At 41.4% G+C, this 26,053-nt stretch overlaps 2 protein-coding genes and 1 long non-coding RNA gene across 3 annotated transcripts in view; 1 reads left to right on the forward strand and 2 right to left on the reverse strand.

Moving 5' to 3' along the window:
* LOC116614849 (prostaglandin E2 receptor EP3 subtype) lies at positions 1-1,893 on the reverse strand. Its single transcript, XM_032376368.2, has 2 exons — positions 996-1,893; positions 1-361 (listed from the first exon to the last, which is right to left on the reverse strand). Exons 1-2 carry the CDS (start codon positions 1,764-1,766, stop codon positions 143-145), a joined length of 990 nt encoding a protein of 329 aa, XP_032232259.1. The 5' UTR covers positions 1,767-1,893; the 3' UTR covers positions 1-142.
* A 141-nt stretch (positions 1,894-2,034) lies between these two features.
* LOC116614850 lies at positions 2,035-4,303 on the forward strand. Its single transcript, XR_007308012.1, has 2 exons — positions 2,035-3,138; positions 4,032-4,303. It is a non-coding gene; the product is annotated as an uncharacterized LOC116614850 (long non-coding RNA).
* A 543-nt stretch (positions 4,304-4,846) lies between these two features.
* Positions 4,847-26,053, reverse strand: part of LOC5507619 — a gene marked incomplete in the record, with an annotated part of 25,722 nt that continues 4,515 nt past the window's right edge. The window contains 14 exon segments of the mRNA XM_048727283.1: positions 4,847-6,139; positions 7,418-7,530; positions 7,976-8,229; positions 8,723-8,897; positions 9,733-9,787; positions 9,909-10,012; positions 12,474-12,500; positions 12,849-12,941; positions 14,480-14,527; positions 14,741-14,767; positions 15,189-15,215; positions 15,503-15,535; positions 22,025-22,142; positions 25,795-26,053. Coding sequence (XP_048583240.1) covers positions 5,914-6,139; positions 7,418-7,530; positions 7,976-8,229; positions 8,723-8,897; positions 9,733-9,787; positions 9,909-10,012; positions 12,474-12,500; positions 12,849-12,941; positions 14,480-14,527; positions 14,741-14,767; positions 15,189-15,215; positions 15,503-15,535; positions 22,025-22,142; positions 25,795-25,862 — 1,368 coding nt within the window.

Consider the following 26,053-nt stretch of genomic DNA (forward strand, 5'->3'; position numbering starts at 1 on the left):
TGGCTTGGGTTGCATCTTTATTGAAAGTCCTTACGCACTTACTCGCACACATGATTGTAAATATCAAATATCTCTTGGATTCATGGTGTCGTTGCGTGATGTGTAACAGGTGATCAGGTTTGTGAATGTGTAACGCCTATATTTACAAAGCCGTGTCTGCCATCTCTGCCGGTGCAGCCAGTGGTGTCACGTTGCGTGACGCGTGACACTTGATTAGTGTTGTGAATGCGTGACGGTACTCTTTTCTGGTCAGCAAGTAAGTACAAGGGTCAAGCGTGTACTTGAAGAGTAGTAAGCGAACGGCCCAAGCACTATACTCCGGCGATACCCGGACACCGGACAGGCCACAGAGCGCACGCATCTGAAAACATCAACATTGGATGCTATTTCATTGAGCTGTTTGTCAAGCAGAAAAAAAAACATACAGTCCACAAAGAAAGTATTCCTTTCAAGGAGACAGAGGTCAAGATAAGGATAATGATGATCATGATGACAGTGGCGATGATCACGACAATAACATTGGTTATATATCGATGCTAATAATGATGTTCCGTCTTCCTGAACATAACTATTTTAATAAATTAACAAACAAAAAAGTACAGTAAAGAATAAATAAATCAATAAGATAAAATCTGGCTTGAAAAACAAAGCCCGTGCCACTTAGTTCTCACGGCAGCAAAGTAGCTGACAACTATTTGATAGCTTATTAAACGGACCTGACAATTTTGTGTGGGTGTAAAGAGTGTGTATGTTTTTATTTCTCATATTTTGGGAAGCCTTTGTTAAATTTCCTTATATGTCATGCCCTTATTGGTAAAGTGTCTACACGTGTGTGATTTCTGCATGTTCTGCAATAAATTTACTTCTGTCCCGATGTCGTGCGGCGTGGTTTCGTTGTTATTTCTTACCTTTCACCCGAAAAGGTCGAGCCATTCGGTCGAACCGGTGTTCCAAACCCGGCCGTTACAACTATTAACGCAATACGCTATACTCACCATAAAAGGAATCCAGCAGATAATAAACAGCATAGAAACTGCCAACATGACGTGTGAGTATTGCGCCTCCCGTTTTCTCCGCCGCGTGGCCAACACGCACAATACATGGCTTAGCAACGGCTCTACTCGTCTTCGATACCGAAACATATAGATACAAATAATCAGGTTGCACCCGACTACTATTATACCTTCCAGTAGGCAAAGCACAGCGAAGGCGAGAGCATAACCAACGGCCATCATGGATTGGGGCGAGTAAGACAGTGTACAAAAGGATCCTGGGTAATGAGCTTGTAATTTCCCAAGTCCGGTCAGCGGTAGCAGAGAAAACGCAAAAGAAGATGCTAGAACTCCCAGTACGAGTTTGGTCGCGGAATGGTCAGGCCGGTGAGCATGGTACCATAGTGGCCTCAAAGTTGCTACGAAGCGATCTACGGAGATTATCGTTGCTACCGACCCAGTCGCCAAGGTGCTAAAAACTGATAAAATCCCTTGATATAAGCACACGCTATGTTCAACCTGACCCCACCCTCCAAATATGTAATAAAATGCAGTGGGGGTGGTAGTGAGTAGTATACTTGTCAAGTCCACGGCTGCTAGTGTTGCCAGGAAGATGTTGGTGGGAACCAGATGTTTCCTGGCCACAGTGCACGTGATGATGACCGCCATGGTATTGAGAATAAGTCCAGGAACGACTATACCTCCAAAGATGGTGGCGTTCATGTAGATTGTTTGATAGTTAGGAGACAAACTGGAGTTGTTACTGTTCATCATCGATAGCCCAGGTGCTGAATATTTCTTTCAGATTGTATTTATTCAGAATTCCCCATATATTTGTTCTATATAGTCCTGATCTTATCGCTTGGTTCAAATTCGGTCTGAAATTAAATCCAGATTTACCATTTATTATATTATTCAACGTATTTTTAGGTAACATTCGATGTATATGCAGATGTCCAGATTCTACTCTAATGTATTTTAGGATTTCGTCCAGGATATATTATTCAATGTAGTCAGGTCGTCGTTTAATATAAGACCAGATAGCTATCTAATTACATTGTTCAGATAAATGCAGATCCAATCAGTAAAAGATATTTCACCTAATGGTATCGCGAGGGTCAAGGATGCGAGCACAAAAACTGCTTCATGGTTATGACTGTGTTTTACTTTGTCTTGTTGTCAGTACACGATGCACACCATGGAAAACAATCTTCACGATCGGTGTTTTGGAGCTGTGCAATTTTTTCTTCCCTCGCTGTGCTACATAGACCGCCGATAATCCTCCTGACACATTTATTTCACCTGCTTCTTTTGGAACGACCGATATCTATCGATGAGAGAATTCGACAAGATTGGACGACCACCGTGTATAAGTCTTTCAAAAGTAAGCACGCAAAAATGGGAGAGATTTAAACCAGGAAAATGGGTTCAGATTTTCCGTTGCATTTCACCTTATCAAAGATTCAAACCGTCAGCTTCCGAGCGATCATCTCTAGATATTGACCCAAATCAAACCGATCCATTTTGAAACTTTTCCCGTTTTCACAGCGTTTAGACTTCTTCAATAAATGTCCTGTCTTTCGATGTATTCACGAAAACTTTGCTAGAAATTAAGCCTCTTGTGTTCAGCTGTGTTGTGTTGAAGAGATCAAAACCAGGAAAAAGGGGTTTAGATTTTCCGTTGCATTTTACGCAAGGTCGCGCTCATCCCGGACTTTTTAGCGACTATGGCAAAGTTGTTGATGAGTGCGAGGGAAAGTAAGGACAAGCGTTCTATACACGGCGTTCTTTACAGCATAAATGCTTGTTCATTAATTTGGTAAGACTGAGGTGTTAGTAAGATCCTCGATTGCACTTCACAAGGTGATGCTTAGACTGACAGGCTGACAAGACGTTGGTGGATAAAAAGAGACTACACACCAGATATTGAAAATGGTAATGAACTTCACATAAAGTCACCCATACTAAAAAAAAAAAAACATATTATTTTGTGATTTTGAGCTCTTTTAATCGATAGAAGAGAACATGATAGTCTCTTAAGAACGATAGGAAGAAACGCATTATCAGAAAGGTTAAAAAGTGAAGGTGCGGAAATGCTGAAAGCACCTGCATGATTTTCTCATTTTTTCATGAAAATGATTTAAAGGTAAGTAGAAGTTCTTTTTTGTAAGCGAAATACAAGAATAAGACCAAGACAAACTCTGTGGATCATGGTGAATGTTTGATTTGTGTAGCCAATTGACCTCAAATAGTAATTTCGAAAGATTCGGTTGAAAAAAAAAAAAAAACTTTGTAAAAACATTGTTTCGATGCGATAGGTCCATGGGCTTCAAACCAAAACAATATCATTTTAATTGAATTTGAATCCGAATAAATAAAAAATAAAAACGCGGCTTGATCGGGCGCCATGTCGTTTTGTCAATACAAAAAAAAAGTTATAATTACTTTCTCTGCGCTGTATTTAACCGCTTGGCCATCAACGGATATAATTTATTTTTTGACAGATTGCATTTTGTAACGAAAGTGTTTTTTGTAACCGAAGCGTTTGTGGGAAACTTTTGGGTGTTATCAGGATGTAATGTTAAAGAAACGAAGCATTAGGTGTTATAAGCAAATGTCTATTTTCTTTCTGTTGGCGACGATCTGAAGTGTCGAGGAAACGTTGCAGCTGTGTTTGTTGTAAACAAAATGTAATTATTTGCGAAGTGAAAAAAATTGTTTATATTGAAAAGTGATAAGCATGTTAGAGAGTCATAGTCAGTTTTTTTCAATAATTAAGAAACAGATAAAATTAAAAGAATAATTAAAAGAATTTATCACAAAAGTATTGTATTGTGAAGATTGTGTTGTGTTCACACGCGGTAGATGAACTGCTCGGGGGGGGGGGGGGGGGGGGGGGGGGAAGGAGTACTAGACATGATTAATGGTTTGTATATCCGAGAAACAGGAGAAAAAAGTTTTGTAGGGCGAGATCTGAACGTTTATTAACATTTTCGCGCGCAGACAACGTAATTGTCCGTACTTTTATTTTGCATGCAGTCGAGCGGAATCTATCAGCATAATATGAAGAAGCTGGCCTCGTCCCTAGGTTTCTCGGCGGGCCTATCACGTTCTGCATGGCTATGACGTCACTGGCCATTTCTGTTCTGCCCCCAGCATGAAGCGTCTGCCATATTGGAAAGTGTGAATCTGGGCGCAAAGCATCATGGAGCTGACAGCAAGGGAGTAGCCTGGGGACAAGGCTATCAAGAAGCGTCCTTGATGTAACTAATTGATAATTAAAGGCAACTAATAAATTCGATGATAATTGATATCAACTTACTTAATGGTTTTCAAAATTCAATTGATACCAATTGATGCTCACTCGCTCTTTAACCTTCATCAATTATTATCAATTATAAATTTTGTCCATTAGTTGCGTCAGGGAAGTAGTTATACAATTATTACTCCTCGAATATAAAAATCTACCAGTCAAGGTCACAGAGGAAAGGGGGTGGGATGGCTTATAACCGGGGTTGCGTTATGAATTTTCCATGGGCAGCATTTTATTCTATTATCAGACATTGAATAGGGCCGTAGCAGGGGGTGGGACACTGGGGGAGCGTGCCCCCCCCCCCCCCCCCCCCCCCCACCAATAACTTAAAAAATATATAAGGAAATGACCAGGAGGGGCGTGGTATGTTGTCAGGCCCCCTCCCCTCCCCCTAACTTTTCATAAAATTGGTTTGAAGTACCTGGAAGAGTTCAGAGGAAAGGGGTAGATGATGCTATTCTACTACACGGACGACACCCCCCCCCCCCCACCTGAAAAGTATAAAAAGTTTAAAAGTATCATTAAAAATTAATAGAACTTCTCAATATGTAACTTACTTTATTATCAAATAGGCTTTATATATATATTATTTTTCCTAATTATGGTCACGGAAATGTTAAAATCGACAATCGACGCGTTAACACGTCTCGTCTCAAAATTTCTGGACTGTTTCCTTTTGTTTTTTTAAGTCCCTGTCAGTTTCTATTTTCTATTAATAAACAAATCAATCACCAACTATTAAATACGTCACAGATTTATACCAGTAGATTTTACAAAAGAACGAAAATTTAGAACGAACGAAAACGAGTTACAATCAAAATTTCCCTCTATTTTTTCAAAGACAAATTTCAAAATTATATCAACTAACGTGCTGGCAAATAGAGCAACCCCATTAGCTTAAATATCTTTTTACTCACTTCTACATCAGTGCTGATTATAAGAAGATCTTGGATATGATAGTCGAATTTGCAAGGAAAATTGGATCGGGCTTCCAGTGTTTTGTACAGTGACGTCATAGGAAAAATCTTACCCAACGCCGTCAGACAATTCCACGCCAAGAGTTTAGAACGTCCAAGAATACTATTGTCATCTAGATGTCTCATTCGCCTCAAGTATATAATCCCCCTGTACTCCCATAATCTAGTTTACGAGATTGCTCTATTGTGAACGCCTGATAAGCTAGCGAAATTGAAAAACATTTTTCGAGAACAGGCAAACAAGATTAGAATAGGTGTTTTACACCTCTGTAAAAAAGTCAGAGAGTAGTTTCACATAGGCTTAAAACATACATTTTCAAGTTGATTTTATCCCGATTTTACCACGCTACGTAGACTACCTAGTCCTTTTAGAACTGATCTGTGGTCTATTTATTCTTCAATAATAATAATATTAAAACTTCAATTGGTTTTTTAATCAAATGCGTGATTTCGAAAAAGATTCTTACCCCTTACGGAATGAATTGAAAATTCCGTTGGGGTAGGGGGGTCTTTTCTGGAATTTCTGGATCAACAAAAGTGCAAAACTCTAAACTAAATCAAGTTATTGCAGCGTGTCCCATATTTTTTTTTGGAATGAAAACGTTTGAACTAGTTTATTAGGACATTTAGCTCAAGGCATGTTTGAATTAACTCCACGTGCCTGGCAGAGTGTCTGCGCGTCGGGTTGCACTCTGTAGTCAACTATAGTATTTATAATGTAAAGAGTGTCAATCACCAGGTTTGTAGGTTTATTTGATGAGTCCCACCACGCTCCAATCTCACTGTTGTCTGAGTCGCCGCTATAGTAGACCACATCGTTTTCTTCCTTGTCAAGGACGCCATCAATAAATATTTGTCTGCGAAGGGATGGGTTTCAGATAAATCAACATGTTTAAGAGACGGACCATTGAAAAAATAAAAGTAATGAGAGGGAGGGGGGAAAGGGCGGGGCGTTTCAGATGTGCTTGTTTTTTTTTTCTTCTTGTCCCTAGGGCTTCTTTTCTGTGTGCATTTTGCTTTACTTCAGTCTTGTTTGGGCTGCATGCATTCGTAAGGTGTTCTTGTTCCGTGTAAAATTTTTGTTGTTGTTGTGTTCTTCACCCCACCCTCTTTTCTTTTCCTTTTGTACGTCCCTTTCTTTGTTTGTTTGTGTGTTTGTTCGTTCGTTTGTTTGTTTGCTTGCTTGCTTGTTGTTTGTTTGTTTGTTTGTTTGCTTCCTTGCTTGTTTGTTTGTTTGTTTGATTGTTTGTTTGTTTGTTTGTTTGCTTGTTTGTTTGTTTGTTTGTTTGATTGTTTGTTTGTTTGCTTGTTTGTTTCTTTGTTTGTTTGTTTGTTTGATTGTTTGTTTGCTTGTTTGTTTGTTTGATTGTTTGTTTGTGCCGAAAATGCAAAAGCATGTAAGTGAGAGTTCATTTTGCTTGCTAGTTGTTCGAATATATAACCGCGTGAGCGCTGGATCAAGGATTTGAGGACGCAGAAGTGTTGATATGTTAACCTGCAGCTGTTAAAATATTTAACATTGAAATCTAGTCATTCGGGTAAATTAATATTGCGTCAAAACTTTGCTGTAGTGTAGTCTCCTCAGGCATCTCAACGAATTAAATGCAAGATATGAATTTATTTTCGGTTTTAATGATATTTTTTTTTCTGTTTGCGGTCACATGACTTTAGTATGTCCTTATCATACAGTTTTGACGTCGCGTGATTTACTTGACGCGAGCTCTACTGAATATAGAAGTCTCCTTAGATCGATAATCTTTTTTCGCCAATTCTATTTTATGTTAGCGGCCTATACTGTTGTAATTCCTTAACCTAAACCAACTGGACGGCAGTGAAAGAGAATAGAAAAAGAGCCTTTCTAGTTTTTTTAGATCTCGACTTCCTTGAGTTTAGAATTTGAATTTGGCATGATTCTTCTTTCCTTTTTCTTTTCTTTCCAGGTTAAGATGCCTGCGGAGTGGTAAAATAAGGGTAAGCTCAAACGTCGTATTATCCATGAGCCGTATTCAATGCAAATGCATGCAAATAAAGATGAAACAATCGACTCCATTCACTTGCATTGAATACGACTCATGGATAATACGACGTTTGAACTTAGCCTTAGCAATATAATCGATTGTATTTTTAAGTCTGACCTAGTCCCTCTCGACCCTGACGACTTCCAAATAAAGGTCACGTGGTACCACTGGTCATAGTTTAATTCTGTATTCCCTTCCATGTCGTTGCTATAGAAACCAATCAGCAGTTTCTGAAGAAAAATCAAAATACAAAAGATTAACCTTAAAATTTTAACATTATTGGATGCCAATTTACCATTATCAGAAATCTCTGCATTATTTTTTAATCCCTTAAACAGCCTCTGCCAGCCGCCATTTTGTCATTCTAGCAAAGTACAAAAGTGTGAAAAAACATCCATTTCCATCGGCTGATTTGGGCAAGCTGATACAATATTTTGAATTGAATTTGGTAATTAAATATTTATTATTAATTATTTATTATATTAAATAAATTATTAAAATTTGTTTTTAGATGCTTATTTCAAGATTTTAGCACATTACAGTATGTGCCTTCCAAAAATAAATGAAGACATAACAAAGGTGTGGCTGACAAGAGCTCTTTAACAATAATCCATGTTCAAATGTAAGAGTAGATGGTACAGCTATACGCTCCTAGGAAAGGATTCCTGTTATTACCTTTCGTCGAAGACCCAAATGGAATCCTCGTCCAGTTTGAGTTGTCCCAGAGCCCAATATGGGCACCTCCTTGTCCGCGTTCAATCCACTATCGATAACCTTTAGAAATACCATCACGGACCAATCAGAGCGGCTCCACATCTTGAGGGGGAGGCCCTGGAAGTTGATGTGCTGATTTCCTGTGAGGTGAATCGCTGATCCCATTGCACTTTCTTCGTAGCTCGGGGAGGGGGATAGAGAACCATTTTGGAAGTCTGTTGGTAAGAAATATAGATAAATTACCAATGACATCAGAATTATGAACTTAATGGTAGTGATAAAGGTTGTTGGTGGTGTTGGTATTCTGACACAGGGGCAATGGAAAGGGAGGGGCCGGGCAGCTAATGTGATGTGACTAGCTGGTGCCAATTCGTACACCGAGTTACAAGTATTAAATTTAGGTTTATTTGAAGAAATCGAGAAATTGTGGGTCAGGGTGATTCTACAACTAGCTCATGAAAGGATTGATGATAACATCCTCAGCATCATAATCATCGTCATCATTACATTAACATCATCTTGATCCATCATCATCATCATCATCATCATCATCATCATCATCATATTCGATCAAGCATATAGAATATTTTAACAAATTTAGAAAAACTAACATAGAAATACTAATATCGATTCAAAAATCCATAAAAAACAAGATAAAGACATGCATATAACTATGTTATTTGGTTGTTTCCCGCATATTCCACTCACCTGCTGTAATGTTTTCTGTGGTCCCATTGCCAAGATTGACATCCAAGTTTTTGTTAAATTGAAACAGCACCGCAAAGCTTGACTTTTTGAATGCGTCCAAATTCCTCTGAGCCACGTTCAGGGGCTCGCAGCCCTGATACTGCATAGACCTCCACCCCCCTGTTCCGGTACACACCTAACGCGATAAACACACTATTGGTTAAAGCCGCATTTCACCAGTTTACTTCCGGAGGTCCGACGGAAACCTCAACCGTTGAATCTATTAGAAGCCGAAATATTTAACAGGCCATCCGCTCTAAATTATCAATCACATCCTCAAAGAAAATTCTAATAGACACACTGCTTTCAATTTTTTGAAATATTTCTCGCTTTCCGTTAAAAATAATCGGATTTTGTTAGGTAATCGACCGGAAGTAAACTGGTGACAATGCGGCTTTAAAGAAGGCCAAACAAGCTGCCATTTTATGCTCCCACTCAATGGCATAGTCACATAAAAGCATTTTCAATCAAATAGCGGCCAAAAAAAAAAAACAGCAACTACGTAACTTATTCAGTGAAGAAAAATGCCAGAAAGTTTTTCTTTGAGGAAGGGTTTGCTTTCATTTAAAGATTTTAATATTTCGTTTTAAATTTGCCAATCAAAAGGTCACGTGATCTCTTTTCACAAGTGCCCTGTTCGACACACCCATAAATTATTGCATTATTGATGTTTCTATCAACAGCAAAAACGGGAATAATTAAAGAAGACAGTTTTATATTCCAAGAACCCATTTTTGTTGTTCCAAGTAACAAACACATTATTAGGTTGAAAAGGAAAACTTCACATCCCAATGATGTATGGCATTATATTTTAGATTTTATTTGGTAAAAATCCCTACCAACAACAAATACCTTATATAACATTCTCGCAGTGTTTTAAATTTAAATGTTGCCATCTTAAAAAAAAATCGTGCTGACAAATTGCGAGGAAAATAAATATTTATTTATCATAGGGAAGCGATTGATCTTACCTGCAGGAAACCATTATCAAACCTCATCTGTCCAACATCGCTTTCATTTGTGCAGCTGAAATAGATATGAACATCAATAAATAAGGGAAGGACGGAAAATGGCTCTCTCTCTCTCTCTCTCTTTCTCTCTCTCTCTATCTTGTGTGCAGACTAGTAACAAATAATCACCGCATTACCTCGCAAAAGACGGGCTGATGGCTCTCCCAGGCAAGCCCCTATCACCCTTCGGTCCCAGCTCCCCTCTGGTGCCATTTGCTCCTTTAGCCCCGTCCAATCCTCGCTGGCAAAGAACCATTAAACGGTAGATTAATACAAAACGGTTACAACCTAGGATTGTGCCTGGATTGTCTTATAACATGTTTCTGTAATAAAAAAATGTATTCACTAAGTAAGCAATTCAGCTCCCCCACCCTACCTTCTTACCACCCCACCCCTTTCCCCGCCCCACCTTCTTACCCCCCCCCCCACCCCCTACCCCACCCTACCTTCTCACCACCCTACCTCCTCCCCCGGCCCCACCTTCTCACCACCCCACCCCCTTCCCAACCCCACCCCCTCCCCTGCCCTACCTTCTCACCACCCCACTCCCTCCCCCGCCCCACCTTCTCACCACCCCACCCCCTCCCCCGCCCTACCTTCCAGTGAACTTTAGAAGCACACTAGCATACACACATTGGCACCAGTCGGGCCAAGATGGGACGCTAGCACAGTCTATTACCCGTGCAGTTCGGCAACCATGGACAGCTGTTTCGTCCTTATTAGGACTCGTCAGCATGGCATAGCCGGTTTGCCTCAGTTAAACTTCATCGGCAAAAAAAAACTGCAGGGCGACTACAACTCGAACGAAGTGCTTTAAACCACAGCTTAGATCCATGTTCGATCTAGAGCTGCGCCCGGGCTAGCGTGATGCCAATTGTGCGGATCACGCATGCGAACTTTGCTAGTCTAAAACTCCGTCGGATAGCCAACTATCCTTGCGAGTATGTATACATAAATGTGAACTTTAGAAGCACACTAGCATACACATATTGGCACCAGTCGGGCCAAGACGGGACGCTAGCACAGTCTATTACCCGTGCAGTTCGGCAACCATGGACAGCTGTTTCGTCCTTATTAGGACTCGTCAGCATGGCATAGCCGGTTTGCCTCAGTTAAACTTCATCGGCAAAAAAACTGCAGGGCAACTTCGACTCGAACGAAGTGCTTTAAACCACAGCTCAGATCCATGTGGGATCTAGAGCTGCGACCGGGCTAGCGTGATGCCAATTGTGCGGATCACGCATGCGACCTTTGCTAGTCTAAAACTCCGTCGGATAGCCAAACTATCCTTACTACCTTCCTACCTTCTCACCACCCCACCCCTTCCCTACCTTCTCACCACCCCTCTCCCTCCCCCGCCCCACCTTCTCACCACCCCACCCCCTCCCCCGCCCCACCTTTTCAACACCCCACCCTCTCCCCCGCCCCACCCCTGCCCTACCTTCTCACCACCACACCCCCTACCCTACCCTACCTTCTCACCACCCCACCCCTTCCCTACCTTCTCACCACCCATCTCCCTCCCCCGCCCCACCTTCTCACCACCCCAACCCCTCCCCCGCCCTACCTTCTCACCACCCCACCCCCTCCCCCGCCCTACCTTTTCAACACCCCACCCTCTCCCCCGCCCCACCTTCTCACCACCCCACCCCCTACCCTACCCTACCTTCTCACCACCCCACCCCTTCCCCCTCCCTACCTTCTCACCACCCCACCCCTTCCCTACCTTCTCACCACCCCTCTCCCTCCCCCGCCCCACCTTCTCACCACCCCAACCCCTCCCCCGCCCTACCTTCTCACCACCCCACCCCCTCCCCCGCCCTACCTTTTCAACACCCCACCCTCTCCCCCGCCCCACCTTCTCACCACCCCACCCCCTACCCTACCCTACCTTTTCACCACCCCACCCCTTCCCCCTCCCTACCTTCTCACCACCCCACCCCTTCCCTACCTTCTCACCACCCCTCTCCCTCCCCCGCCCCACCTTCTCACCACCCCAACCCCTCCCCCGCCCTACCTTCTCACCACCCCACCCCCTCCCCCGCCCCACCTTCTCACCACCCCAACCCCTCCCCCGCCCTACCTTCTCACCACCCCACCCCCTCCCCCGCCCTACCTTTTCAACACCCCACCCTCTCCCCCGCCCCACCCCTGCCCTACCTTCTCACCACCCCACCCCCTACCCTACCCTACCTTCTCACCACCCCACCCCTTCCCCCTCCCTACCTTCTCACCACCCCGCCCGACCTTCTCACCACCCCACCCCACCCCCTCCCCCGCCCTACCTTTTCACCACCCCACCCCTGATGCCCCACCTTTTTAACATCCCACCCTCTTCCCCTCCCCACCCCTGCCCTACCTTCTCAACACCCCACCCCCTACCCTACCCTACCTTCTCACCACCCCAACCCCTCCCCCTCCCTACCTTCTCACCACCCCACCTCTTCCCTACTTTATCACCACCCCACCCCTCCCCCGCCCCACCTTCTCACCACCCCACCCCCTCCCCCGCCCTACCTTCTCACCAGCCCATCCCCTCCCCCGCCCCACCTTCTCACCATCCCACCCTCTCCCCCGCCCCACCTTCTCACCACCGCCCCAACTTCTCACCATCCCACCGTTTTCCCCGCCCCTCTTCCCTATCGGCTACTGGTTTTTTTTTTGTTACGCAGTGAATACTTCACAGGGGAGACGGTACATACCTCTCCGGGTTCACCTTTAAGTCCAGGCTGAAAACGAAACAAACATTTGCAACGATAAGATTTTTCTTTCTGTTCACATTGGCGATCTGTTTCGTGTTTTTTATTTTATTTTCTCAAGTTTACAGGACCATCCGTCTGTCAGCTCGCATAGCAACATTTATTCTCCTTATTGTTTTACTGCGGGCCTGTAAATGCACCCGTCGGCCTGTCCACCTGCCGCTACTGCCGTTAAAGAATGTCCACTCCTTTATTATTGTTTACAATTGAACATTTATCGTTTTATTTGCATGAAACTTCAAAATAACTATCCACGGTCGGTACTGAACGAGAGCTTGAAATTGGCGGCGTGATTGGCTTTCTTTAAAATTCACTTACACGACCATCGGTCCCGTTCAACCCCGGTCTGCCGGGATCTCCTTTGTCTCCCTTTGGCCCTGGGACGGCAGTTGTGTTGCCGCTGGTGCTATTCTGTGAATAAAGGAACATTACAAGTAAAACGTCACCTATAGTTTTGAAGCGGGGGAGGCATATGGGATGGTGGAACGTGTGGTACCAGAGGCGGATTTGGGAGTGGCCCGAGCGGGCCCCGGCCGCCCCTATTTTCAGATTTTAAGGAAATACACGGAAGAGCATTGAATCCGGCCCCCCTTTCTTGAAACCCTTGTTTCGCCCCCCCCCCCCCCCCCCTTTCTGGAGCTCCTGGATCGGCCCCTCGGTGAAGGGACACTTAAATCTTTATTTGCTGCTGTAATACTGACGTTTTCACGGAAACTGATTTTATTGGTTTTGTTGCGCCAAAGGTCTTGCATGTAAATTGTGAACTGCAAAGCGGCGATGACAGTTTTTGCGCGTTATAAACGCGAGAAAGCTACTTCAAGGACTGCTTGTGTATTCGCCTGGAATAATGTCAAACTCAGATTTTATTGAACTTCTCTTCCTATTTAGACCGGGGGCTTTTGAGGCCCCCAGCACCTTTGATCTGTAATAGTTTTTAAACTAGTAGGGCTAGAGCATTGACATTTGATGACTTTTACTAAAATTTATCTGGGATCAGTTTGGTGTAAACAAAATTTTGATATGTGTACCCTGGTAACCATAGCAACCAAGTTTCTAAATTTGGCAAAATCCTTTTTATGTTCCTCTATTTTAAATAAAAAGTAGAAAAAAATGTTGGGAAAGATATTAAAATTATTACTTTAATTAAGATTCCATTCGCAAACTTGTTATATTAAAGGTATTATGCCAATCAATGACGTCACAGATGTCATATATTGTTGATATAGAAACAGTGTCACTAATAATATATGTCTACTGCAAGATAATAAGACTATCGAAAAAAAACATACAGAAATACGCATCTAAAAAAACAGAAATATTGCCCGTTTCTGCTTTTAAGTGACGTCATCGTGACGTCACAAAGACAATTTGTATAAGAATATCGGACGCTTTTTGAATACGAACTGATTATGATAATTAATTGGGATTTTGGATGTTCTATGCAAAGGTTTGGAAAGATAGGCTATTTATAGCCATCTGTCCGTAAATGACGTCATAATGACGTCATATATCATTTTGTTTCTCTTTGTCAGATAATGATTCTTTTAAAATTTGGTCATAATAGTTCCAATGATTCCAATGGTTCAAAAGGTACGGATGGGGGGCCGAAAGAGCCTCCCCCACCCCCCGGTCAAAGAAAGCCCCCCGAAAGCCCGGTCTGAATAGGGTTAACTACCGTTATTCCCTCGTCTTATCTGGAACAAGCCCTAGCAACAAACATACGGCAGATTTAGGGAAGCGATTGCGAATTTATTTGATGTATAAAACTTTTTTATTAATAAGGATATTTCAAGATTTCTTTATACAGATTATTTTCAAATATTGAACTGACTTCGACTCCTTAAGGATATATTGCATAGGGCTGACGTATCCACAAGGAGCCTTTAAATGTATCCGAACTTTTTTAATTACAATGTCGTATATTGTACATTTAAACAGTGATAACTCACCATGTACAGGACTTGTCCCGGTGGTCCGCGCGGGCCCTGGGCACCAGTCTAGCAAAAGGAGAAGGGAGGGTATTGACATGGATCTGGTCACGGCATAGGGAATTACCGGCATGTATTTAAAAGGGGTTGAACATTGTGCGTCTCTAAGCTAAGAGAATTTAAGGTTATCCTATTGATCACTCTATTTAGATTTAATACATATTTGCACAGCTATGAAAGAGCGCGAATGAACCCACATCTAGCTACGAAATCTTTACTCACCTCTCCTCTGTCGCCTTTAGGACCAGCCTGTTACAAAATAATTTTTTATGTCATTTTTTATGGTTTATAAGCCTGGCTTTCTGTATTGGGGATTGTGAATCCCTCATCTTTTAGGATAAGGACGTTAACCTGCACTTCACTAGGCGCCAAAAGTTGGTCATTCCTTATTGAAGGATAGTCAAATCCTATGCTTTTCCGTATGATACCTAAGACGTCACTCCCCCACCCCCCCCCCCCCCCCCTCAGCAAATCCTGCGTACGCGACCTGCGTACTCGACTGACTCTTAAACCCGTACCGTATGGTACTAATGAGATAACACATGGAAAACTATTGAAAATAAAAAGTTTGTCTTAGATACCTAGCATTTCATTTATCTGTCAAAATATTCTCTTTCCGGTTAATCTTAGAATGTCGCAAGCCATGGTGTTTTTTGGCTTATACACTTACCACACCCGGGGGTCCTCTTGCTCCAGGCTGTAGTAAAAAAGAAAAAACTTACGGTTAGCTTATAAGGTCTCCCTGAGTATATAGAGGTATACATAATGGCGTCCGTAGGTGGACCAATGGATCCTCAAGCTCCCTGACCCATTTTTAGAGATCTTGCTAAAAAAGTAAATAAAAAGTATAAAAAAAAAATCAACGGAAGGACAATTAATCAGGCTTCCACCTTTCTTTATATCCTGGCTTTGTCCCCTTCCTACTGCAATTCGTGGATCCACCCCTGGGTTCCGGTAAACTTTATAAATTACCCACACGCTCACCTCGCCTTTTGGTCCTTGACTGCTTGTAGCATTCTGGCAGGAGATAATTGGCTCAAAATTAAAAAAAAGAATTCACATTCGAAAGTCAACCGGAGTAAAGGGTAAATTGGGTCTTAAAATGCAACAGGTTAGAGAGCGGTCTTTGTCCTTTGTCTTCTTTTGCCCATGTGTTGTTAGGAAACGAAAAAAAAAGGTATAAAGAAAGATGATTAGTGGAAGAAGTGTCTTGGTTGTGGTAAGGAAGACCAGCAAGGCATAGACGAGTAAAGATAGGGGAGAAGGGGCGCAAAGGGGTCCTTATGTAGTGTTTTATCAGAGCAGGGGGGTGCTAAGGATATAATTATATAAGGGAGAGAGGGGTGCAGACGGTCCTTGGGTGTGGTTATCAGATAAGATTTGGACATAGATGAGAATATATATAAGAGAGAGGGGTCGCAGAGGGCCATCTGTTCAGGGAGAGGTTTAGCGAAAAAGCGGCGACAAAAGCGGTTATTCATTACTGAGAATGATTTAAATCGTCATTTATTTTAAGGTAGTATGTGAGTGGATTTATACTAAAACAATTAGACTACTACTCCTTTTCGTTTTCTATGAGTCAAATAGTCGACTCGCAGCGCCTCTTGACAATCTATTGACTAATACAAAACTCGAACTCGAAGTCTAATTGTTAGATTTACAGTATATATACAACACTGAACTTCTAATCTCAACACAACACTGAACTTCTAATCTCAACACAACACTGAACTTCTACTCTCAACACAACACTGAGCTTCTACTCTCAACACAACACTGAACTTCTGCTATCAACACAACACTGAACTTCTACTCTCAACACAACACTGAACTTCTACTCTCCACACAACACTGAACTTCTACTCTCCACACAACACTGAACTTCTACTCTCAACACAACACTGAACTTCTACTCTCAACACAACACTGAACTTCTACTCTCTACACAACACTGAACTTCTACTCTCAACACAACACTGAACTTCAACTCTCAACACAACACTGAACTTCCACTATCAACACAACACTGAACTTTTACTCTCAACACAACACTGAACTTCTACTCTCAACACAACACTAAACTTCTTCTCTCCACACAAAACTGGACTTCTACTCTCAACACAACACTGAACTTCTACTCTCAACACAACACTGAGCTTCTACTCTCCAGACAACACTGAACTTCTACTCTCCACACAACACTGAACTTCTACTCTCCACACAACACTGAACTTCTACTCTCCACACAACACTGAACTTCTACTCTCCACACAACACTGAACTTTTACTCTCCACACAACACTGAACTTTTACTCTCAACACAACACTGAACTTCTACTCTCAACACAACACTGAACTTTTACTCTCAACATAACACTGAACTTCTACTCTCCACACAACACTGAACTTCTTCTCTCAACACAACACTGAACTTCTACTGTCAACACAACACTGAACTTCTACTCTCAACACAACACTGAACTTCAACTCTCAACACAACACTGAACTTCCACTATCAACACAACACTGAACTTTTACTCTCAACACAACACTGAACTTCTACTCTCAACACAACACTAAACTTCTTCTCTCCACACAAAACTGGACTTCTACTCTCAACACAACACTGAACTTCTACTCTCAACACAACACTGAGCTTCTACTCTCCAGACAACACTGAACTTCTACTCTCCACACAACACTGAACTTCTACTCTCCACACAACACTGAACTTCTACTCTCCACACAACACTGAACTTCTACTCTCCACACAACACTGAACTTTTACTCTCAACACAACACTGAACTTCTACTCTCAACACAACACTGAACTTCTACTCTCAACACAACACTAAACTTGTTCTCTCCACACAAAACTGGACTTCTACTCTCAACACAACACTGAACTTTTACTCTCAACATAACACTGAACTTCTACTCTCCACACAACACTGAACTTCTTCTCTCAACACAACACTGAACTTCTACTCTCAACACAACACTGAACTTCTACTCTCAACACAACACTGAACTTCCACTATCAACACAACACTGAACTTTTACTCTCAACATAACACTGAACCTCTACTCTCAACACAACACTGAACTTCTACTCTCAACATAACACTGAACTTCTACTCTCAACACAACACTGAACTTCTACTCTCAACACAACACTGAACTTCTACTCTCAACACAACACTGAGCTTCTACTCTCAACACAACACTGAACTTCTTCTCTCAACACAACACTGAACTTCTACTCTCAACACAACACTGAACTTCTACTCTCAACACAACACTGAACTTCTAATCTCAACACAACACTGAACTTCTACTCTCAACACAACACTGAGCTTCTACTCTCAACACAACACTGAACTTCTACTCTCAACACAACACTGAACTTCTACTCTCAACACAACACTGAACTTCTACTCTCAACACAACACTGAACTTCTACTCTCAACACAACACTGAACTTCTACTCTCAACACAACACTGAACTTCAACTCTCAACACAACACTGAACTTCCACTATCAACACAACACTGAACTTTTACTCTCAACACAACACTGAACTTCTACTCTCAACACAACACTAAACTTCTTCTCTCCACACAAAACTGGACTTCTACTCTCAACACAACACTGAACTTCTACTCTCAACACAACACTGAGCTTCTACTCTCCAGACAACACTGAACTTCTACTCTCCACACAACACTGAACTTCTACTCTCCACACAACACTGAACTTCTACTCTCCACACAACACTGAACTTCTACTCTCCACACAACACTGAACTTTTACTCTCCACACAACACTGAACTTTTACTCTCAACACAACACTGAACTTCTACTCTCAACACAACACTAAACTTCTACTCTCCACACAACACTGAACTTCTACTCTCAACACAACACTGAGCTTCTACTCTCCACACAACACTGAACTTCTACTCTCCACACAACACTGAACTTCTACTCTCTAGAGAACACTGAACTTCTACTCTCCACACAACACTGAACTTCTACTCGTAACACAACACTGAACTTCTACTCGTAACACAACACTGAACTTCTACTCTCCACACAACACTGAACTTCTACTCTCAACACAACACTGAACTTCTACTCTCCACACAACACTGGACTTCTACTCTCCACACAACACTAAACTTTTACTCTCCACACAACACTGAACTTCTACTCTCCACACAACACTGAACTTCTACTCTCCACACAACACTGAACTTTTACTCTCCACACAACACTGAACTTCTACTCTCCACACAACACTGAACTTCTACTCTCCACACAACACTGAACTTTTACTCTCAACACAACACTGAACTTCTACTCTCAACACAACACTAAACTTCTACTCTCCACACAACACTGAACTTCTACTCTCCACACAACACTGAACTTCTACTCTCCACACAACACTGAACTTCTACTCTCCACACAACACTGAACTTCTACTCTCAACATAACACTGAACTTCTACTCTCAACACAACACTGAACTTCTACTCTCAACATAACACTGAACTTCTACTCTCAACATAACACTGAACTTCTACTCTCAACACAACACTGAACTTCTACTCTCAACATAACACTGAACTTCTACTCTCCACACAACACTGAACTTCTACTCTCAACATAACACTGAACTTTTACTCTCAACATAACACTGAACTTCTACTCTCAACACAACACTGAACTTCTACTCTCAACACAACACTGGACTTCTACTCTCAACACAACACTGAACTTCTACTCTCAACACAACACTGGACTTCTACTCTCAACACAACACTGGACTTCTACTCTCGACACAACACTGAACTTCTACTCTCAACACAACACTGAACTTCTACTCTCAACACAACACTGAACTTCTACTCTCAACACAACACTGAACTTCTACTCTCAACACAACACTGAACTTCTACTCTCAACACAACACTGAACTTCTACTCTCAACACAACACTGAACTTCTACTCTCAACACAACACTGAACTTCTACTCGTAACACAACACTGAACTTCTACTCTCAACACAACACTGAACTTCTACTCTTAACACAACACTGAACTTCTACTCTCCACACAACACTGAACTTCTACTCTCAACACAACACTGAACTTCTACTCTTAACATAACACTAAACTTCTACTCTCAACACAACACTAAACTTCTACTCTCAACACAACACTAAACTTCCACTATCAACACAACACTGAACTTTTACTCTCAACATAACACTGAACTTCTACTCTCCACACAACACTGAACTTCTACTCTCCACACAACACTGAACTTCTACTCTCAACACAACACTGAACCTCTACTCTCAACACAACACTGAACTTCTACTCTCAACATAACACTGAACTTCTACTCTCAACACAACACTGAACTTCTACTCTCAACACAACACTAAACTTCTACTCTCCACACAACACTGAACTTCTACTCTCCACACAACACTGAACTTCTACTCTCCACACAACACTGAACTTCTACTCTCCACACAACACTGAACTTCTACTCTCCAGACAACACTGAACTTCTACTCTCCACACAACACTGAACTTCTACTCTCAACATAACACTGAACTTCTACTCTCAACACAACACTGAACTTCTACTCTCAACATAACACTGAACTTCTACTCTCAACATAACACTGAACTTCTATTCTCAACACAACACTGAACTTCTACTCTCAACATAACACTGAACTTCTACTCTCCACACAACACTGAACTTCTACTCTCAACATAACACTGAACTTTTACTCTCAACATAACACTGAACTTATACTCTAAACACAACACTGAACTTCTACTCTCAACACAACACTGGACTTCTACTCTCAACACAACACTGAACTTCTACTCTCAACACAACACTGGACTTCTACTCTCAACACAACACTGGACTTCTACTCTCGACACAACACTGAACTTCTACTCTCAACACAACACTGAACTTCTACTCTCAACACAACACTGAACTTCTACTCGCAACACAACACTGAACTTCTACTCTCAACACAACACTGAACTTCTACTCTCAACACAACACTGAACTTCTACTCTCAACACAACACTGAACTTCTACTCTCAACACAACACTGAACTTCTACTCTCCACACAACACTGAACTTCTACTCTCAACACAACACTGAACTTCTACTCTTAACACAACACTGAACTTCTACTCTCCACACAACACTGAACTTCTACTCTCAACACAACACTGAACTTCTACTCTTAACATAACACTAAACTTCTACTCTCAACACAACACTAAACTTCTACTCTCAACACAACACTAAACTTCTACTCTCAACACAACACTGAACTTCTACTCTCAACACAACACTGAACTTCTACTCTCAACACAACACTGAACTTCTACTCTCCACACAAAACTGAACTTCTACTCTCCACACAACACTGAACTTCTACTCTCAACACAACAATGAACTTCTACTCTCCACACAACACTGAACTTCTACTCTCCACACAACACTGAACTTCTACTCTCCACACAACACTGAGCTTCTACTCTCAACACAACACTGAACTTCTACTCTCCACACAAAACTGGCCTTATACTCTCAACACAACACTGAACCTCTACTCTCAACACAACAATGAACCTCTACTCTCAACACAACACTGAACTTCTACTCTCAACATAACACTGAACTTCTACTCTCCACACAACACTGAACTTCTACTTTCAACAGAACACTGAACTTCTACTCTCAACACAACACTGAACTTCTACTCTCAACACAACACTGAACTTCTACTCTCAACACAACACTGAACTTCTACTCTCCAGACAACACTGAACTTCTACTCTCCACACAACACTGAACTTCTACTCTCCACACAACACTGAACTTCTACTATCAACACAACACTGAACTTCTACTCTCCACACAACACTGAACTTCTACTCTCCACACAACACTGAACTTCTACTATCAACACAACACTGAACTTCTACTCTCAACACAACACTGAACTTCTACTCGTAACACAACACTGAACTTCTACTCTCAACACAACACTGAACTTCTACTCTCAACACAACACTGAACTTCTACTCTCAACACAACACTGAACTTCTACTCTCAACACAACACTGAACTTCTTCTCTCCACACAACACTGAGCTTCTACTCTCAACACAACACTGAACTTCTACTCTCAACACAACACTGAACTTCTACTCTCAACACAACACTGAACTTCTACTCTCAACACAACACTGAACTTACACTCTCAACACAACACTGATTTTTTTCACTTTCAACATACTAACTATGCTTTCAACAATCAAGTTTGGCGTGCTCTCCGCACGAGCACGCTGTCTTTATGGTAACATTAATAAATGAACAATAGATAACAATAAATACATCAGAGGGGGTGCTGTGGTGCATGGGTGTGGTCAGGGAGAAGGAACCAGAACATACCAGCACAGCAGCACCTATCCGGACTTGTCTCCCTGCACTCGGCTCGAATACGATATCCCCGTCTTCACCCGCCTTGATCACAATATTACCGTCTTTAGTTATGATCTTTGGTGGATTGCTTAAAGAAATCATAGGGTAATAACATCAAACGCTTATCAAAGTCATAAAAAGCGCACATTTCAGTTTTGTTTTTAGAATAGCATTAAATTTGGCCTTTTGGGGCCTGACTTATTATGAAAAAAAAAAACACATCGCCATGTATCCTTCCAGTATTTTTTTATGTAGGCTGTAAATGTACGAGATGATAATATAAAAATATCTAACGTGAAAAAAATGTGTTATACCTCCCTTGTTTGCCTGCGTCGCAGCCGGAAATTACCTGCATATATTATAGGTTATCTCTGGCTGCGACGCAGGCTAGATTCCCGTCAGATATCAGGCCGATTGGGGATCGCAAGAATTTGACAAACATACATTTTGGCTGGCATTGATAATGGCTACTCAAGAGAAATACGCCACGGATAAGTTACCTGGCCCCGTAAGAAACGTACGTAATTTACCAAGCTTTCTTTCAATAAAACCCACTTCTCATGTTATTTAGTCAATGTTACCTTGAATGCTGACATTTAATCTCCCGCGGCAACTAGAATGCTTCACATGTTTTCACTTAACATGCTGCTGAAACCTATCTTCAAAAATTCGATATCCTACAAAAAGTTAATTCCCGCCCCAATGTGTGAGGGTTTAGTCCCGCTGTTTATTATTCTGCCCCGTGTAGAGAACTAATCATTGACGAGGCTTATTAGTCTGCCTAACAGTCGTGCCAAGCGCCTCCACCTCCGCAACTCCCCGTCCACCGCCCCTGGTTATGGATTTTTTTCAGCCTTAGAATGCTTAAAAAGTAAGAATGAACAAGCATAGACTGAACTATAAATGTCTTTATAAAGAAGAGTGAAGTGCGCAATATCTGAAGACATGGTTTCGTTTTCGTTTGTTCTCGATGAAATCGAGGTTCTCTCGGTAAGAGCGCCTCAAAAGACAAAATAGCACAAGTCAGTAGCGGATCTAGGGGGAGGGTTTAGGGGGTTTAACCCCGCCCCCCCCCCCCCCCCCCCCCTTTGGACAGACAGACAGACAGACAGACAGATAGACAGATTTTATTTATTGGTCCCTTGAAACAGTAAAGTTACATCGGTTAGTGACCAAAAAATTTTAAAAAAAAGGTAAAATAGTACGTATATAAGACGTACAACAGCTATTATGTGATTGTTCTTAGTTTTAGTTTACATTGTATTTCCTTTCTTTCTTTTTTTCTTTTTCTAAATCTTTTCTGATTGTTTTTAGTTACTACTTAGTTTTACATTGTATTTTCTTTTTTCTTTTTTTCTTCCCTTTTTTTCCCTTTCCTTTTTTTATTTTTATTTGTATTTGTATTTGTACTTCAGATTTCTATTGTGCTTTAGGTTTAATTTTTCATATTAGCGTTTCCCTTAGCTTGAAACATTCGGAAATGTACCTTGCAGCTATCCCTGCTAATTGAGTTTGGGCTGCGGTAACAAAAAATACCCCCTCCCCCCTTTGTCACTGAGCCAAGCCCCCCCCCACCCCCCCCCCCCCCACCACGAAAAGCTAGATCCGCCTTTGTCGCCCTAAACCTGTCCGTGGCAGCTGCACAGGCAACCCACGAAAACTTGGGGATGTTTTCTCTCAACTCCTTTCTGCGCCACAATTCCCTTTAAAAACCACACAAGGCTAATATGGTTATGTAACTAGAAAACAGTCAAGACACTCTTCAAATTATGTTTCATTTTCCCGAAGTTTCACGAGAAACTGTGGTAGCTGGGCAGAGTTTACCCTCCCCCCCCCCAAAGAAAAATAAAAAGATTCCATTTACAGATTTGTGTACTTAATAATTCACATTCATTACATAACTAGCCTCATTTATTGCATAACTAGCCTACTACTTATATCAATTATACCCCGTGGCTAACTATTTTAAAAACGGCCAAAAGTCATTTGTGGTTAAGTTTTCATTATACATCGATAATCCTACATTCGACAATAGCGTCATTTTTAGGTTTCAGAAATATTGTTATCTCTTTATTTTAGACTCAGAGTTCTAGACATTTCAGACTTTTTTAAGCCTCTCTTGAACTGTTGAAGCCTCTCTTAGACTTCAAGGTGATTATGGTAGGCGTTGTAGGGGGCGGTAATGAGGGTTGAGCGATACTTGTGAATATTTATTTTAAACACATGCGTATTGGAAATAAACCATTAAAGTACACAATACACATGCATTATTGCAGAGCTATGGGCATTGTTAACACTGTTTACTACAGCCTTTAGACCATCGATATACATTTGGGACTCAGTATAAACCAGATATGTAGCGTGACTTTATTTTGAGATCTAAACTGGCATTTAGACAAACCCACTTCACTTGAAGATAATATTGTCAGATGAAACCGGCTGATTTAGAAGAAAAAATTGCTAATGCAGAATGCTGATACTTAGCTGAATAAGGGACGTGAATAAGCTCACGCAGTATGTTTTCTTTTATCTTGAAGACCAAAGTCTAACGTCGTTTGCATTTTTGACAAATCCATTTTACGTCACAAATTCTTAGAGCAATTGAATGAATCGTAAGCGGAAATATTTGTAAGCTATGTGTCAATAATTCCGCTATCACCAAAACGTTGTTTTCTTGCAGTATACCCTAACGCGCAAAAGAAAACATTCCTTTTCCGTGATCTTCTTTGGAAACTGCATTAGAATCATAATTGTGTTTTCACTCTTGATGATCAGCTGAAACGTGCTTCAAAATGCTTAATGGCTACGCAAAAAACAGTATTCTAAGGCGGGAAAAAAATTAAGAAATACAGAACATGGGCATTTTGCTACAAAAATAAGCTATTTGGCTATATTTATTGCAAACGTGGGAGACATGAATTAAAAAAACTTCTAACGGTTCATTTTCATCGGTGTTTCTTATAATAAATCCAGGCTAGTTAGCCTAGTTGGTTTAATTTTTAAAAAAAATCAGCACCAAAGATACTCAAATTTAAGATATTTTCTCATTGGAGTTAGTACCGGGTGTTATTGATGATCATACTATTACACTGCCGCCTAAGGGGATCTATTGCAAAACTGCGGATGTTGTCGTGGTTCAATTTACTGTAATGCTTTTTTCTCTCTCGTGAGTTATCTCACGACCTATAACGGAAATTTAGAGAGTAATGGAGGACTCGATCAGACTTAAAAAACTTTTTTTGCCTTGACCTCGTAGACATCTAAGGCTACTCAAAGCTTTTGATGACTCTAAACAGCCACTCAGCAGATCGGTATGCATCGTGTTTCTCCACGTAAACTGCTAATCTCTTATAAGCAAAATAATGTGCACCAAATCATACGTACACGCAAAACGTATCACCAATAAAGAGCAAAATTAGTAATTCCATCCATGATTACTTTTCTCGTGAGCGCAAAAATATTTTTTTAATACAGTTACAGTACAATCCTTATAATGTAGGCGTACAATAATCAAGCTGGCAATGATAAGCTAACTGTCGACAGAATTATAAAATTATCTAAAATTCCGCGTCGGCCGCTAATTAGGTACGTACCGGTGCCTTAAAATTTAAAATTTTATATCACTTTACGTGACTAGCGCAACAGAATACTGCGATTCGGCGGGGCAAGAATTCTAAAGAGTAGCCGGCGGCGTTTACGGCCTACTATCGCGTATTTATGTAATAATAAATTATACTGACCTTTTTACATCTGCGAAGATGCAACTGAGAAGTAAGACAAAGATTATGAAGTAAAACATAGTGTTCATTTTGTGATCGTTACACGCAGTAGCAATTGGGTCGCTGTATGAGGCGGAGGTGAAATGAAGAGATAATCTGAGAAGCCCGTTAACATCGTATGCCGGTGTTACCGCTGGTTGAGGATACTGCTGGTAGGAGACGTGACCTTCGACCTTTTCTTACGAACGACTTCCGACATTCGATGACAGTGATGACTGAC

Source organism: Nematostella vectensis, chromosome 5 (assembly GCF_932526225.1).
Source record: "Nematostella vectensis chromosome 5, jaNemVect1.1, whole genome shotgun sequence".
NCBI classification, from domain to species: Eukaryota; Metazoa; Cnidaria; class Anthozoa; order Actiniaria; family Edwardsiidae; genus Nematostella; species Nematostella vectensis.

What these genes read in the sequence shown, in the direction of transcription:
- LOC116614849 (XM_032376368.2), bottom strand. Translation starts at nt 1,766, where the DNA reads ATGATGAACAGTAACAACTCCAGTTTGTCTCCTAACTATCAAACAATC. An exon ending in TCTGCTGGATTCCTTTTATG is followed by an intron (nt 362 to 995) that starts GTGAGTATAGCG and finishes TGATGTTTTCAG; the next exon opens with ATGCGTGCGCTCTGTGGCCT.